Genomic DNA, 18,307 nt, shown 5'->3' with positions numbered 1-18,307 from the left:
ACATTGTTCACTGCTTTGAGTTTGTTTTAAGGGGGGGAAGGCAATAATAGTAATAATAATAACTAGGTTGCTGTGCGTTTTCCGGGCTGTATGGCCATGTTCCAGAAGCATTCTCTCCTGACGTTTCGCCCACATCTATGGCAGGATGGGGAAAAGCTCTTGTTTATTGGAGGCAAGTGCGAATGTTGCAGTTGGCCACCTTAATTAGCATTGAATAGCCTGGCAGCTTCAAAGCCTGGCTGTTTCCTGCAACATTCACACTTGCCACAGGCACACAAGAGTTCTTTCTCCCACCCTGGACATTCCACAGATCTATTCCACTTGCCTAGTTTCCAACAGACCTCACAACCTCTGGGGATGCCTGCCAGCGATATGGGCGAAACGTCAGGAAAACTCACAGCAGCCCAGTGATTCCGTTCCATGAAAGCCTTCGAGAACACAATAATAACAACAACAGGAAAAAATGAAGGAGAATTCGGCGCTTCCCAGACTCCTACACATTGCCCTTTTAGTCCCGCCCACTTTCTCTTAGCCCTCCCCTCGTCGCCTAGCAACCCGCTGGGAAATGACGTGAAGTGTAGTGCATTGTCGTTAGGCGTAGAACTACAAGCCCCGTGCGTCTTCCAGGGCTGGCGCATGCGTAACGTGGAGAGTAGCCGCCATTTTCGACGGCGTGTTGTTGTTTGGTCGGCCTGCCCTCAGCTTCAGATGGAGAACGCGTCGGTTCTCGCGTGAGCCTCAAGGCGGCCTGAGGAGCCGTCGGGTCCTTCCTGAAGAGGTCAGTCTCATTCTATTGAAAGGGAAAAGGAACGGGTCTGCGTCGCGGTGCCGCTTTGTGGGGGAATGTTGACTATGAACGGGTCTGCGTCGCGGTGCCGCTTTGTGGGGGAATGTTGACTATGAACAGGTTCCTCGGGCTGAAGGCTGCTGAGGCCTGGGGCGGGCAGGAGAGGCCTAACTTGAGAGGCGAATGGAGAGAAGAAACCACAATCCCTTCCGAGGGTGAAACTGTGGAATAGTAGGCCTCAAAATAGCCAAGTTATTGAGGCGGCAGATGGGAGGCCTCCAAAAAAAAGGGCCAGGCTTAAAATAGTACCCTGACTAAGGATTGCTTATTTTTAGCACCTTGTGATTTTATATATATGTATACAGCACAGCAGGCATGGGCAAACTTGGACCCTCAAGGTGTTTTGGACTTCAACTCCCACAATTCCTAACAGCCAGTAGGAACTGTGGGAGTTGAAATCCAAAACACCTGGAGGGCCAAAGTTTGTTCATGCCTTAAATATAAGCAGTTACCAAGTTGCGAACAAGATAGGTTCTGTAGGTTAAGTTGAATTCGTATGTAAGTCGGAACAGGAACATTTCAGGAACATTCTGTTAATCTTTGTTAATGACTTAGATGAAGGGTTAGAAGGCATGATCATAAAGTTTGCAGACAACACCAAATTGGGAGAGATAGCCAATACTCCAGAACACAGGAGCAGAATTCAAAACGATCTTAACCGATTCGAGATATGGGCCAAAACTAACAAAATGAACTTATAACAGGGACAAATGCAAGATACCCCACTTAGGCAGAAAAAATGAAATGCAGAGATATAGAATGGAGAACATCTGGCTCAACAGCAGTACGTGTGAAAAAGACCTCAGAGTCCTTGTGGACAACAAGTTAGTTAAACACGAGCCAACAATTTGATGCAGCAGCTAAAAAAGTCAATGGGATTTTGGCCTGTATAAATAGGATTATAGCAGCGGTTCTCAACCTGTGTTTTGGCCTGCAACTCCCAGAAATCCAAGCCGGTTTACCAGCTGTTAGGATTTCTGGGAGTTGAAGTCCAAAAACACCTAGGGACCCAGGTTGAGAACCACTGGAGTATAGTATCTAGATCCAGGGAAGTCATGCAACTCCTTTATTCTGCCTTGGTCAGGCCACACCTGGAATACTGTGTTCAATTCTGGGCACAGCAATTGAAGGGAGATGTTGACAAGCTGGAATGTGTCCAGAGGAGGGCGACTAAAATGATAAAGTGTCTAGAGAACAAGCCTTATGAGAAGCGGCTTAAAGAGTTGGGCATGTTTAGCCTGCAGAAGAGAAGGATGAGAGAAGACATGATGGTCATGTATAAATATGTGAGGGGAAGTCAAAGGGAGGAGGAACAATGGCTTCAAATTACAGGAAAGGAGATTCCACCTGACCATTAGGAAGAACCTCCTCACTGTGAGAGCTGTTCAGCAGTGGAACTCTGCCCCGGAGTGCGGTGGAGGCTCCTTCTTTGGAGGCTTTTAAACAGAGGCTGGATGGCCATCTGTTGGGGATGCTTTGAATGCATTTTCCTGCTTCTTGACGGGGGGGTTGGACTGGATGGCCCATGAGGTCTCTTCCAACTCTATGATTCTATTCTACGATTCTGTAATTTCGTAACTGTAACTCCAGCCATGTGTGTGTGTGTTTGTATACATATATATGTATTAAAAAGCTTTGAATAGCATATGGAAGGGTTAACACCCCTGTGGTGTTTGTTTTGTTGTCTGTGCCCCTGTTCAGAAGATTTTCACTTCACTTTCTGTCCCTGTGATAGCTGGATTTTGAAAAAAATTGGCTTGTTGTTGAAACAAGGATTGGTATTAAAGCCTCAGTAGAGACCCACTTTTCCCCATGATAACTCTTCCAGGTGTGAATTTCCTTTCTGAGGGGAAGACCTTTATCAGTTCCTGTTTTCTCACCCCCTTAGTAAATGGGATGTAACTAGTTTTAAAAAGGCTTTAGGCCATGAATCCATAGCCCTGAGCCATGGCTGATAAAGTGGTGTCAAACTGCATTTATTTATTTACCATATTTATACCCCACCCTTCTCACCTCAAAGGGGACTTAGAGCGGCATTACATGTAGGCAACAATTCAATGCCATAGAAACAACATACAATTAAAATAAACATTTACATTAAAACCAAAGAATTAAAACATCTAAGCATTACACCAATTATTAAAATCACGCAGTCCAAGATCGTAATCCGAAGCCATTTCAGTTGTCATTGCATATATTCCATATCATTTATTGCACTACAATTACTTTCCGAAGACTTGGTCCCATAGCCATGTTTTTACTTTCTTTCTGAAGACCAGGAGGGAGGGGGCTGATCTAATATCACTATAGAGGGAGTTCTACAGCTGAGGGGCCACCACTGAGAAGGCTCTGTCTCATCCCCATCAACCGTGCCTGCGAAGGAGATGGGACTGAGAGCAGGCCTCTTCAGAAGATCTTAAGTTCTGAGATGTTTCATAGAGGGAAGGTAAGCTGGGCTAGAACCATTTAGGGTTAAGGCTAATGTAGGCAAAAGCCAAGATTTAAATTATGCTCAGTAGCAGATTGTCAGCCAGTGGAACTGATGTAACCTGGGGGGGGTGGGGTGGGGTTGTATGCTCCCTGTATGCCACTCCAGTGAGGATCTGGCTGCCGCCCATTGGACCACTGGAAGCTTCTGAACAGTCTTCAAAGGCAATCCTGCATAGAGCGTGCTGCGGTAATATATTTAGGATGTAACAAAAGCATGGACTACTGTGGTCAAATCCGACTTCCCAAGGTACTGGCACAACTGGCACACAAGTTTTAATTGTGCAAAAGCTCTCCTTGCCACTGCCAAGACCTGGGGTTCCTTGTAGATGTACTCTCTGTTGTTTTAGTAGAGCCCTTCCAACAACATTATTGGCTAATTTTACAATGTAATTCTAAACATATTTATTCAAAAGGAAGTCCCAATTCAGTGTCCTTTATTTTCATAGGTTTGTAGCCTCAATCATGAGATGAGTGAAGAGTAGACAAAAATTGGAGAAAAGCAACTGGTATAATGTTGTGAACATACTGTTTTCTTATTTTTTAAGATGCTTCACGCTGCCCGTAGGCCAAGATACTTTGATAATCAGGATGCATCAGCAATCGATTCATCTTCTAAAAGGATGAAATCATCTGAGGAGCCATGTGGTAAATCCTATGAAGGTCTGCAAATGCTTCACGAGGAAATACATGTTAAAAAAACCCATAGTGGGTTTATTCCATTGTCCCTATCTGATGATGAGGCACAAGAAGAAAAAGAAACTATGGACATCTTATTTAACAAGACATTTTCTGATAACAAAACAGTGTCTTCAAAGCCTTTGGAGTCAATAAAAAATACTGAGGTTACCGGTAATAAATTTGGCATTTCTAACAATGCTAGTGCGATTCATAGCAGAGAAAGCATTGATTTCATTAGAAAACATAAGAACGAAGGAGAGACTGAACTGTATAGCACAAGCACAGCATTTATTGGACCCATTTATAAAAGTGAAGATGGTCACCAACATGATAAAAGGGGAAAGCATACTAATAGCAACTGCCAAAAAGTATCAGGAGCTTTGAGCGATGGACATTATAATAAAGAAATGACATCAAAATATGTTCCCTTCTGCGATGCACCAAAAATAGAAGATGAGTTGTCCCAATTCTATAGTGAAATTGATCAGCTTGAAAGTAATGACAATTGCTTAGATAGTCATGTACAGGCGACAGTAACAAACGTAGATGTACAACCAGCAGAATATAATAAATCTATCCAAGTTGTTTGTGCAAACGCTCGAGAATGGTCTTGTAGAACATCACCTAATTGGGGTGATGGTCAGTGTTTTTATAAAGAGCCAAGTGGTTATGCAACAGGCAGTGAACCATATCCTTACAATAACCACACTGGTAGCAGAAATAGCAGTGGACAGTGTTGTAATAATAAAAGAGATGTATGTGAAACAGAACAATTATGTAATAAGCAAGAAGATTCTAGATTCTGGAATAATTCCATGCCTCACTTTAAGAATAGTTGGCAACCAACAGCTCCATTTATAATACCTTATGGTCCTTCACCACCTCAGTTTACCACTCATTTCAATTTGCAGGAAACAAGTTCGTCGTCATTTCATTCACATATTTTCCATTCCTCAAATGTGGGACCATTGAAAAACACCTATGTTACCATGAGCAGTTCAGCACCTGATCAAAGTAACGGGTTTGTGAGTTGTTTTGATACTCATAATATGCAGACTGCCAGAAATGGATATAATATGTCTGATGGACAGATGGTTAATGGTTTCTGTGAAACCCAAGGAAGTTGGAAAGACCTTAAAATGTGCCAGAATGACGGAACCAGCATTGTTTCTCAGCAGATTCCCGAGACTAAATTCTGTGAATCTCAGAAGCTACTCTTCATTTTAAGAGGCCTTCCAGGCTCAGGGAAGACAACATTGTCTCAGTAAGTAAAAGACAAGTTTAAGAACAAAATGTGTGTGTATTATGTTGTTAGTTCCTTCTTCATAGTTAATCATATGATAAGGTTTTATGAAAAGCAATACAAGTCACATGAAAGGTTTTTTACTGGTTAGTCCACAGCTTCCACAGTTCCTAATAGCTGGTAAGATGGCTTGGATTTCTGGGAGTTGAAGTCCAAAACACCTGGAGGCCCAAAGGTTGGGAACCATTGGGTTAGTCTATAATGATTGCTAAATATTACACCAATATTAATGTTTAATATATTATTACAGTGGATTTTGTGTCACAGCTATTACCCATGACTGTTTACTATGCACTATCCTCTTTGTCAAAACTTTCCGTTCATACCCAGGAGGAAATGATGTAGCTCTAGACTTTAATTGCCCGCCGGGGTTGGACTGACTGGTCCACTTGGCCTCTTCCAACTCTGATTCTATTACTGTGGCTTCCCCCCAAATTCTACTGCAATGTGTCTGTTTATGATATGTTCACTGATTTGTGTGTCAGATATTAATTATTCTTGTGTCTTCTGACTGCTGGCAATTCTCTTTAAAAAGAGGGAATGGTTCTATCTGTATCCCTATTCAAGTAAACATTGTTCTTGGCAGAGGATTTCTCCCTTTTTCTACTTTTTCTTACACATTTGAGAAATAGGGTAGACAGTTGAGGAATAGATTAGAATGCTGTTTCTTTTAGACTATTAATAATGGTTGAACTAACCTGAGGCGGCCCATTGGATTTTTGAAATATTAGAGAGAAGCACGAATCTTATGTTTGATTTGCTGATCCTTTATTCGAGTTTCACATTGCATTTTTGTATTTCTAAATGTCTTTAATATTCTGAAATATTAAAAATTACAATAAGATGCAAATATTACAAATTAAGCTTTGATTTTATTAGAACTTTTCAGACTGAAGGTGTCATTTTATATAGTTAAAGACCTATTCATATTGGCATGTTTCCAATTTCATTAAAAATGTCAGTAAAGTGATTCTGATTAATACTAATTGACTGATTCTATAGCTGTCTTAAAACAAGTATGAATTACATTTCAGTTGGTTTTGCAAAAGCAGGAATTTATGAATCAATCTCTTTAGTGTCACTTCGTTGGACTCATAAACAAGAAGATAAACAGAATGGGAGTGCTTTGATTGTGGATTTCTGCATAGCAGAAGGGGTTGGGCTGGATCGCCTTTGTGGTCTCTTCCAGCTCTGATTCTATAATTCTGGGGCAATACAAAGAAACTTGGTGTAGTGTGTGGCCATGATTAACATTACCATATTTACTCAAGCCTAATGCACACTTTTTTCAGTGTGTGTTAGAATTGTGGATATAAACCCACATGTATGAAATGCAGAAGTTGATAGGAGAGTAAAAATAAAAATAAATGTGCCTTGAAATTAATTTATGACCATTGTTCATGCTTTGAAAAAAAACAACTCAGCCAGAAATCGAAACCAGAGATTTTGCTCATTTCCTATTTCTGTTTCAATTTTTTTGAGGGGGATTTTGGTTTTTTTGCATCTGGAAAGTTTGTAAGACTTAGGAAGATGGGGGTGTTGGTGAGACTAGTGGTTTGAGACAAAAAGTTCAGATTTTGTTTTTAAAATGAGGAACCTTGGAGCTTTGGGTTTTTTTTTTATTGTATCAGAAGCAACTTGAGAACATACAGCAAGTCGCTTCTGGTGTGAGAGAATTAGCCGTCTACAGAAATGTCACATCCGGGCATCCCCTGGGGCTTTGATGTGTATGTGTGTTCTGCCAGGGAAGCAGAAAGGTGAAAAATGGACCTCACTTCCTCCATAATTGTTCACCCATGCCTTAGAATAAAATCAAAAGAGATGCCTTGAAGATAATTAAAATTCGAATACAAAATGTTATGCTTCCTCAAAAGAATATGTACAAGTCTTACGATAATCTTGCTTCTTTCTTTCAACAGTATTCTTCTTGGTAAGAGCCGGGATGGCATTGTATTCAGTACCGATGATTATTTTCGTCAGAATAATGGATGCTGGTCATATAATATTGCTTTGCTTGGTGATGCTCATGACTGGAACCAGAAGAGAGGTGTGAATATATTTGATCTGTTAATCAAAAAAGCTATTATTGTAACATTATATGAATAGACTATCATATTTTGGATGGGAGTTTTGGAGAGTAACCATTTTATATTTCTTTTCCGTTGCTCCCTCTAATATCTATCCTCCAGAATACCCCACTCCCTTATGACCCTGTTCGCTGTGGTTTTTATTTTTATGTCTTTCTCACCCCGAGTTTTAACTTAATGTTCATGTGGTCTGCCCTTGTTTTTATTGTCTTCTTGTTTTATTTTGTAATGGATATTATTTACTGTATTACTTATTGTATTGTGTTGTGCTGTTCTTTTATATGCTGTTTACATTGTATTGTTTTGGGCATGGCCCCATGTAAGCCGCCCCGAGTCCCCGTTGGGGAGATGGTGGCGGGGTATAAATAAAGTTTTATTATTATTATTATTACTATATTTATTAGAATATGTGAACAGACATTTTTTAAGTGGTGTTTTATTTGGGCTAGCAACTAGTCTGTAATTGTCAGCTACAATACAGAAAAGCATTGCTTCTTGCTGGGAACAGGAGTTTGCAGACCAATATTGTCTCTTCAGACCAGACTGAGGGATCCAAGTGCACTGAAAGTGACATTATGTCACTTGTGGTTTTCTTCAAAATTCAGATTTTAAAAAGCCTTTGAGTGGGTTCTTGGTGGGAACCACCATGCTTGCATTTTGGGACAATTTGCTATGGTTTATAAATAGGTAATCAACTGAAAATAATTTGGAAAACCTTAGGGATTTTTGTTGGCTGTAAAAATGGGTTTCATGGAACTTCCTCTGCTGTTTAGTGAGGTAGTCTTGTTGACCATTAAATAAATTCCAAAGTATATAGGTTGGATCTCATCACACTAGAGGAATGTTTCTCAATCTCTGCTCTTCCAGATGTTTTTTACTTCAGTTCCTACAGTTCCTAACAGCTGATAAGATATCTGAGATTTCTGGGAGCTGAAGCCCAAAACACCTGGAAAAGCAGAGGTTGAGAATCACTGCACTAGAACATCTATCTACTTTGAATGTTGTGGCTTCCTCCTGTAGAATTCTGGGACTTGTTATTTAGTGAAACCCAAAACCCCTCTGACTGAACGGTTTGAAGGCTCCTCCCAAAACTACAAACCACTCCCAGAATTCTGCAGGAGACAGCCACTGGATTCAAACTGGATAATTGCTCTAGTGTGATGAGGTCCATGATGTCTCTTTGATAATAATCTACAGATCCTACCTCTTCATCATTATCATAGAGCAACATGTAAACTTTTGGACTTATCTTGTCTTCTCCCATCCTTTGAATGCTTTTAAAACCACCTTTTCTGATAAGAATCTTGTGAACATTGCAGGTTTGCATAGAGCTTTATGCCTTATTAGTAGTTCTGAATAAAAAGAAAAGGAATTTTGGACAGAATTGCTTTTCTTTTTTCTTCGTCCTCTCATCTCAGTTTTTATGGTGTCCTAAGTGCACATTTACAACAATTTTCCTTCACAGACTAACATTCTTTTTGACATTACCCAAATTTATAATTTGATATATAAAAATGTTCTATGTGTTTGGAACATTCTGTATAGACAGATCTCTGTTTCTGTAGCTGGAAATTAAGTAGTAAAGACTAGGCACTTTTGTCTTATAGAACTCAGTCTGCCAGTACACCATAGATTTTCAGATAAGCCACTTTATCTGGAATTGCTAGACCACCTCTTTGGGATAACTAGGGATGCTGATAGAAAAAGACAGACAAAGCAGGTATAATATAAGACTGAACTTACAGTAACTATTAATCCAGTGAAATTGAAGTTTGAATAAGAGGCCTTTGTATGATTAGCAATTTATTACTTAAAGCAAGTGCCTATTATGGTTGCTATTTGTATAGCTAAACATTAACTATTATGTTTATTGCAGCGAAGCAAGCGATGGACCATGGAAGATCTCCAATTATAATAGACAACACAAATACACAAGCCTGGGAAATGAAGCCTTATGTGGAAGCGGTAAATAAAGTAGCAATTTATTATATAGACTAGTTTTACTGTATTAGTGGGCTAACTAACCTGCCTGCTTGCAAATTGATTAAATTTTTGCTACATTGCATATTACTTATAGTTATATTTCTTTATTCAAAAGAGTTAAATTAATACATGAGGATAAGTGTGTTCTAGCCACACCATCATCATTGCAATAGTTTCAGAGGGAAGGGTCTCTTTTAAATATGGGGCATCTACATGACCCAGAAGGCTCATCATGTGAGCATAGTGACGATAGAAGGAGTGAGGTGGCCGCTGTCTTTTTAATACATTGATTTTAACTTATTTTCAAATATATAAACATTTTAATGTAATGTAGTTATCTATGTAAATATCTGTAAATGCTTTGCTGATAAAACAAACTAGTGTTTACACTGTTGAATCTTTAGGGTAGCCCTATACAGGTCTGTTCAGAGGTAAGTTGGTAGTATTAATCAGAAAAGCTGCATTATATAATTATTAATTTGGTAACTGCATTTTTATTTATTTAGGCTCTAGAGAAAGGCTACCGAGTTGAGTTCCATGAACCAGACACATGGTGGAAGTTTAACCCTGAGGAATTAGAAAAGTAAGGTGTATTTTTTTTGGTTTGGAAATACATTTGGAAAAAGAATACACAGACCTTTCTTTTACTGTTTCATTGGTTCTGTTGTTGTTTTTATGCTTGCAGCTTTATAAAATTTCCTTATGTCCATATATACGTTTTTCTCTTCATTCCAACCTTAGGCCTACTACCATATTCTACAGAGTAGAACACAAATCACCCATCTGACTAAATCATATCTTTGCTTCAATGAGACTTTAGTTTAGCAGAGATTGCCATTCTACCATCTTTATCCTACCCTTTTTGGTTTTTCCCTATTCCTGAAGCTTGACTGAGTTTTGTACAAATGACAAGGTTTATATTTTTTAAAGATAGTTCCAAAAATATAATGAAGTATATTTTCTAGTTTGCTTTCTGTGTCACACAAAATGAAGCTCTTCTGTCTCCTTCTCTTCTGAAACATTTGAAAATCCACTTCTGAGGTGCATGTGATGTGACATGGAACTGCAACAAGGAATTTATTTTCCTTTTTTTGTTTCTGCTTGAACTGTCTAAACAATAGATATATTATCCTTTGAAAAATATGAGAAACACATGGCATTTTGTGGCGTACCCATACTTACAAATAACAGCTGTTTACTCCATATTTTAAGATTTATCTGAATTTATTTAAATATTTTTTCATCTAAATGTACTTCCAGGTATTTAGCATACTATTGTTTGTTGATTCCAAGTGGCCAGGAGTAAAGAAAGAGTTACATGGCAGAAATGTTTGCCAGTGGTACCTCAAAGAATTTCCCTGCCTATCTAGCTAGCATTACTTTCCCACATTGGCCATCCACATTTCCGTGGGAAGCAATGGTAGTCAGTGCTATTCTTCAATAAGAGCAATAGCACATATCCACTCAGGCTGGCTTATCCTGTTGGTAAGTTCACCTGGTTGTTGCATTATTATTCCTCAAGGTCTCTAAATTTCCATCTTGTGCCAGTTGTACCTCCTGGACTTCCCCTCAAACTGTTATAAAGTAATTGCCCTGCTGTTTTTTTACATGCTCTGAATTTAAAATATATATGGGCTGGCAGCTTGTAGATTTTGGACCAACAAGCTTTGTGCTTCATCAAATAAGAACTGTATTACCACCAAATTTAGGGTGAGTACAGGGCAACAATTAGGAGGAGATAGCTGATCAAATATACACATAGTCAAAGCCTTGAATTGTTCCAAAAACGTCAAGCACTCATGATACCCAAAATCTTGAGTTCTGTTCCAGTGTGTACATCTCCAGATCAGTTCAATGAGATACATAGCAGGAGTTGAAGGCAGGACAGAAATCAATTTATTCAGCTCTGGCCAGAGTGGACACTGAAGGGGGCAGTTCCCAAATCCATCATGTCCTTTAAGACTAAGCAGGAGTATTTTATTAAAAAGTTACACACATTGTGAAACATGAAAAATGGAGGCACTTGGTGAAGGTTTCAGGATCCTTGGTATCATTGGGCGTGGAGACTTGCACGTACTTGGCTGCAGACTGGCTGGAAGTTTAAAGGTCCATGAATATCAGTTGCTGGTTATTATGAATATCAGTTGCTGAGGGGGCTGGCGGGACTTTCACTAAACTGTCATTGGTTGAATGTGAAATGTATCTGTTGCCTGCTGTGTCCGTCCTCTGGGATTGTCTGAGAATGGAATTTTGGCACACCTAGGATATGATGGGCACTTGAGAGTATTTTTGAAGGTCTTGGGATAATGTGATTCCCATCCACCTCAATCAGTCTTTGGATTTGGGAGGAAGGACAGAGTGGGACCTTGTGAGGAAAGTAATTCATTTGTTTTTCTTGGGGTTCATTTTCAATAACATAATTCCGCCCTCTGAGATGTTATGTCATGATTTATTATCGACCTACTGTTTCACCCTATCTAAGGTATCCAATTGGATTAATAGGATCTGCTGGGGCTCAGGGGTCTACTTTGCGGGAAGCAACATGTCAGGATCATGGAGGGGAAACAGGACAAGCAACAGCAGCAGGCTTTCAGTAACACAGGCATATGCTCATCTTTTATTAGCCTCTTGCACAGTCCCCCCCTTTTTTGTACTCCTATTCACATAATATAGCAACCATTCTGGCAGTGTAGATGGGGTATTTTTGTTTGTTTTACCTTTTAGTAATAAAGATCTATGAAGAAGCAAGGAGTGGCAGGAGAGATAAACTTTTACTCCTTTCAGCTTTCAATTAATGTTTGCTTGTTTTACTTGTGGTCAAATAGATATAAGTAGTTTGTGAATGTTTCTTGAAGTGGACAATCTGAAAAAAAATGCCAGTTGATCGTACTTGAACTTAATTCCTTGTTTTGTAGGAGGAACGAGCATGGGGTCAGTCGTGAGAAGATTGTACAAATGTTGGAAAGATATGAATATCAAATGTCAATACCCATTGTCATGAATTCAGTGTTACCTTTTCACAAAACTTCACAAAGGCCGCCACCGCCACCACAAAGAAGACAGAGGTGGGAAGGCTATTCAGACTCTTGGAATACTTTTAATGTATCAAATTGCCGGTAACATAAATCTGGGTACACTATAAGGACTATAATTCAGCACAGAATTAAAATATTTATGACTATTGAATTTGATGGTTTTAAGCATGATTAACTATATGTTGATTTTTTTTTGTCTAACTACTTAACTACTTTGCTTTGAGGCTAAAATGTCTTAATGCAAATAATTACTTTTTTGGATATTGTTCATAAACAGTGTAAATATATAATATTGAGACCAGCCATTAAATACTTTGAAATTCTATATTTGTACTAATCTTGGTTTTAATTAAACCTTGTGATTATGCTTACAGCATATGGTTCAAACTGGTTTGTAACATGAGGGTCTTATTTACATTGGAAATTGCTGTGCAGTTTCTTTTAAGAATTCTAGTTAGAAGACAATACTTTTTAAAGAAGTCCCATCAACCAAAATAATAACTTTAATATAGCCAGGGTCATTGAATCATTGCTTCTTAGTGGTTTTGACAGCAACTTCAGTTCTAATTATTTCACCTACTGGTTCTTGTCTGTACAGTGTTGTTGCAAAAAGAGGTAATCAAAACTCTAAAGCTAAAATTTGTGACCAGTGCACCAGTTTATACTTTTTAAGGAATCTGCAGAAGTTCAGTATTTACTGAGTTTTTAATATCAAGATTTACATTTTCAAAATTTTTACACTGTTCTTTGCATGAAATTTGTTTTCATGTAGAACATGATACAAGCTGACAAATATTCTGGGGTTGTATGTTTTCTGTTATACTGCTCTTGCTTTCACAGGCCCACACATTGTTATGGAGTTTACTTAAGAAAAATTCCTGCTGTTTGATTAAAAGTTTGGCAGTCTTCAAACTGGTGAAGCTAGAGCTTTAGCTGAAGGGTGGAGAAAAAGAAAAACCTCTTCTGAAATTAATCTGTGTCAACAGCATTGGGCTGGATTAGGGGTAGGCAAATTCCCAAGGGTCAGTTTTGTGTCCCCAAGAGGTGCTACAACCTGAAACCAAAAGTTTCTGCAATATCAGTTTTCACTTTGGAAAACAGCTGGAGGTTGAGAGGTTGTATCTTGTTTTGATGGGTGTTATTACTTACCTTTTAGCATTTTTTTTCGGTCATAAAGTGGCAGAGGAGGAGCTCAAGGCCCTCAAAATTTACCATGGGGCTAGCATGAGGTTTTTGTTTCCCTATATCTCTAGGTTAATTGGTAAAGTCTATGATGATGATTCACAGTAACTCTATTTTTGTACGACAGATCTTAGATATCGTCCTTAGGCATAACTTCTTGTACCCTCTAAAGTGTTCTCCTGAAAGACATCTTATAAGGCATTGAGGGTTGCATGTTCAAAGGAATTTTGCCTCTTGTTTTTTGCATGTTCAAAGGAATTCTGCCTCTTGTTTTTTGCATGAGTAGAAGTGCTGCAGCACCTGTTTTGTTTTGCAGGAAAAATATTCATTTAGAATATATCTATACACATATTTCAAAGTGAAAGGTTTCAATGACAAAATTTGGAGGAGCAATTACTAAACGTAACACTTCTAATCCAAGGATATTCATACAAAAGAAAAAAATTATGAGGAATAGTAACTTTCATGTTTGTCCAGATATTTTAGGTGAGTGTGGATCCACAACAATGTCAACATTTTGATGGAGAAAAAAGTCACCTGTCTTATCCAGGATTAAAATATTTAAGCGTGGGCTTAAAGCTGTGGAGATGGCTCTATTTGTATTTTACTTCTGACAAACTTCTACAAATATTTGTATGTATTTCCCCTTGTTGGCAAAGATCAGTAGAGGGTTGCAAAGGATGATTTGTTGGTTTTGCACATACAGAAATCTGATGAGAGAGGAAGAATCAGAGCTATTCAGAGTAATATCTTGATCTTAACTATAAGGCCTTGTACTGAGTCTCATATTTGACTCAGATATTCCTAAAATAACAGCATTGTCTTTTGAAATGCACTTTTGTGTGGACATTTTTTACAAGCCCCACTTCCTTTTTTGTTTTAGTTTTAATATTGAAGATTTGTTCTAGTGTGGCTTTCTATTCCCTGATTTGTTTTATTAAACATAGAACTGAAATCATATTATAATTCAGAATCAAAATCTGGAATAAATTCTGAAAGTTTAATGTTTGTTGCCTTGTGTTTTTAATTTATGTTATGGACTACGTGTAAATACTTTTTCATGGAAACTTGATATTAAATCTAAAATTTTGAATGATATTTTGCATCTTAGTTTGTTCACAATATTTTGCAGTCGTATTATTAGTAATAGTAGTAGTATTTATACTCCACTTTTTCCCTGCCAAAGGAGACTCAAAACACTAACATTAAAACCATTAACAGTGTGTGAATTAAAACCTAATATTATAAACATTAAAATACAATTGAACATATAAATATTAAAACTACATAGTTACAACCAATAAAACCATTAAATAAAGTATTAAACTACATAAAACATAGCACTCCTGGTTGGTCTTAGAAACCTTCATCTTTAAAAGCCTGCCTGAAAAGATTCTAACCTGCTGCTGGAAGTCTTGCAAATGTATCTCAGTATTGGATTTCAGTATTTTCAGTGTCTGATAACTTCAGTATCTTAAAAGAATATCTGTAACATATAACTTTTAATTATTGCATCAGTATTTAGTAATTGTTGAGACATATTTTCACTTTGGTGGAACAAAAGGATAGTAGGCTGAGGAGCTCTGTCTATAGCTCATGTCAGTGCAATGTACTCGTGTGAAGATGGGTCTTCCTTGCAAAAACGGTCAGGGTTTTTCAAGAAACACTTTATATTTTCTCGTTCTTGCAAGTGGAGATCTGCGTTCTGAGATCATTGGTACAGAAATGTTTTCTCATTTTAATATTTCTCTTGTGTTGATGCCAAAAAAGATAGGAACAAGAACAATTATTATTTTTTAGTAAAGAGGTTTAGCCCTAGGAATCCCATCACTCATTTTACCCTTTTACCCTCAAGATCCCTTCCTAGATCGGATACTCAGGAGTCAGGATGTAAGTGGCTGTGTGAATAAGTGGATTCAATATGGTAATAATAATAATAATAATAATAATAATAATAATAATAATAATAATAATAATACATTTTATTTCTTGCATTCTTCTCTGCAAGATTCTTGACAGGGTATGACAGGGTTAAAAAAGCAATAGATAAAATATGAATCTATTTAAAACAAACTATAAACACATTAACATAAGATTAAAACATTAAAATCAATCATCTATAAAATACCAATTTAAAATTTATAGGTTAAAATTGACTGCGTAGGCCTGCTAGAAGAAAAAGGTCTTTATGTTTTTTTTTAATTCATACAGCCAGTTTAGCTGTTGAACCTCTTTCTAGAAGATCATTCCACAGTTTAGGGGCTGCTAATGAATAGGTCCTCTGGCTGACAGTTGCCAGTTTGGTTCTGGGTGGTTGAAGTAAATGTCCCCCTGAGGACCTGGCTGAATGGAGCGGATTGTATGGGTGAAGGCAATCCTCGAGGTAACACAGACCCCTTAGGCCTATCCTATGTCTTACAAGTTCATGGTGTTTAGAAGTAGTGTTGTGTGGGGGAGGAAGAGGGGATAGATAGTAAGAGAATGTAAAGCAAAGCGATACCTAACAATTGTGCAATATCCATGCAATGAAATTGGAAATTTACCATAATATCTGTATTCTCAACTACAACTAATACATGTATTGTCAACATTTGGCCATATATAAAATTCTTCCAAAGTTCAATAAATGAAACTATTTGTGTTACAACAGAACTACAGTACACTGTAGTGCAACAATAGGACTAAATTAAGACATAATAAAAAATGAAACACCTGTGGTTGCATTTTTTTATTTTTATTTTTTGCAGAGCAAATCAACTTGGCAAATTTCTGCTCAACTGCTGCAGAGTCACTTCTCTAGGACAGTGGTTCCTAACCCTAAGAGCTTCCCAGGGGCCCCCTGGCAGCTCCAGAAAAATAAAATAAAAACTGAATGAAATTAAACAAAAAGTAGAATCAAAATAAGAAATCATTCTGAATGGAAATTTGCCAGTTTGAATTTGCCACTTTTCTGCCCTTAAGGTTAACCCTTCATTGCATTTAATGAGCTATGATTGGCTGGTTCCACTCACAAGTGGTGAATGCTCTTTGCCTGCTGAGCTCTTTGAAGGCTTAGTAGCAGTGAGAGAAGTCAGAATACCTGATCTTTTGGGAAACAGTGGGACACATAAATTTCCTAAACGAATGCATTATGAGGCAGGCTATGTAAATAGCAAATGATAGAGAACAAGTCTCATAATGTTTAATTAAACAAAGGAAGAGGATTAAAGGTTAATTATGTATTAAGACAGAGCTTTCATAGCTTACTACACACTGTTCTATTGAGCTTTATTTTAGTTTAAGCAAATGCCCTACTAAAAGATGCCAAAGGCAATTAGGCTTATGAAACAACTTTCAAAGTATCCAAACCAGGCCTACAAAAGTTAAAATGAGACAGATCACAAAGTAGTATCTCAAACAAACAGCTCCCTAAAGAAATGAAGGTGTCCAATGAATCAGTTTAACACTGTGCATGTAGTTACAGGGAGATCACACTTGTTTGTCTGTCAATGTGACTCAGAAAGATGGGATATGAAAACAGTCTTACTGGTTTGCCTTAAGAGATAATTTATTAGAACCCTTGTCCTAAACCATTAGAACAGTGATGGTTTACTGTGAGCTTCTACCATGTTTCCCCGAAAATAAGACCTCCCCTGAGGCGGGGGGGGTTAAGGAACCCCAGGAAATACCATATATGGGCAGAGATGGCGACAGCTAGCGACCCGGGTGCATAAACTCACAGAAACATGTGACTTCTGGGAAATCATGTGTTTCTGAAGAAATGAAAGCTAAAGAAAAACAAACAGAGCATGCGTACGCAGGCGCTCTGAAAGATTTGTGAGCACGGCACAAAAAGGGTGCAGCCGGCCTGCTAGTCAGCACCGATTGGGCAGCGTCACAACTCTAAGCCAATGAATTTGCTTGTGGGCGGGCATAACCCGAACCCTGTAGTGTGTATAAATGTTCACTCAGCATGCCACTGGGCGGTTCCCCTGGAGAAGCACTTACTTTGTGCTAGGGGGACCCCTAGTGGCCATTAGCGAAATAAAACTGCTTTCTGGGAAATTCCTTCAGTTGTCCGTCTTCAAATTCCTCCACTGCGCCAACAAGAACCGTAGCACGAAGGTTCCGCTACATTTTCTGGTGACCCCGACGTGATTTTTTCCTATAAGACGGGCCAGGAGATTTGGAGACGGATCCCGTTGGCGGGACGGCCTCAACTCAGCGGTGGGGGCCTGAGGCAACTACCGTGAGACGAGAAGGGGCCCCTGAATACTACACGACCGGCTGCGGTGCTTGCCTCTGAATGCCAACGCCGACTGACGGTGAGAGCTGCAACATCAGCGAGGTTCCACAGAAACCGGCTAGGAGGAAAAGGATCCAGGGGAAAAAGCCCAGGGGCGAAGGTTGGTCCGACGTCTACAGAAATCTGGCAAGTATAGGGGTTTGCATGAGATATTAAGGGAACGCCAGCGCTGGGAGGGACAAAAAAAAAAAGTTCCCAGGGAGGTAGAAAGGGGTTCTGTCTTGTGTTTCCTGACGCATGCCGTGAGTGGCCGGGTGCCCAGGCCAGGACAGTCCCCTCTATTAGGCAGGATGGGAGGGAAAAATTCAAAGAGCTCCACTCCCTTACAATGCATCTTAGATAATTTTGGCTCTTTTGCTAGCAGAGCCGTAGCAGGGAATCCAAGGGACCTAAGAGATTATAGGCTGAGAAATTTGT

At 38.7% G+C, this 18,307-nt stretch overlaps 1 protein-coding gene across 5 annotated transcripts in view; it reads left to right on the top strand.

Annotated features, from left to right (window-relative positions):
• Positions 1-602: 602 nt before the first annotated feature.
• Positions 603-18,307, top strand: part of LOC100559189 (NEDD4-binding protein 2-like 2) — a 36,083-nt gene continuing 18,378 nt past the window's right edge. For 2 of the 5 annotated variants that reach the window (XM_062974705.1, XM_062974704.1), the window contains exons 1-6: positions 796-3,293; positions 3,883-5,279; positions 7,238-7,365; positions 9,282-9,370; positions 9,895-9,971; positions 12,304-12,453. In XM_062974705.1, coding sequence (XP_062830775.1) covers positions 3,276-3,293; positions 3,883-5,279; positions 7,238-7,365; positions 9,282-9,370; positions 9,895-9,971; positions 12,304-12,453 — 1,859 coding nt within the window. In that variant the 5' untranslated portion in view covers positions 796-3,275. The other 3 variants (XM_016992613.2, XM_062974707.1, XM_062974706.1) reach the window with 3 other exon arrangements.

Source organism: Anolis carolinensis, chromosome 3 (genome assembly GCF_035594765.1).
Source record: "Anolis carolinensis isolate JA03-04 chromosome 3, rAnoCar3.1.pri, whole genome shotgun sequence".
In the NCBI taxonomy this organism is placed as follows: Eukaryota; Metazoa; Chordata; class Lepidosauria; order Squamata; family Dactyloidae; genus Anolis; species Anolis carolinensis.
The sequence above is the reverse complement of the archived record's forward strand: the minus strand, read 5'-3'. Positions and strand labels throughout refer to the sequence as shown.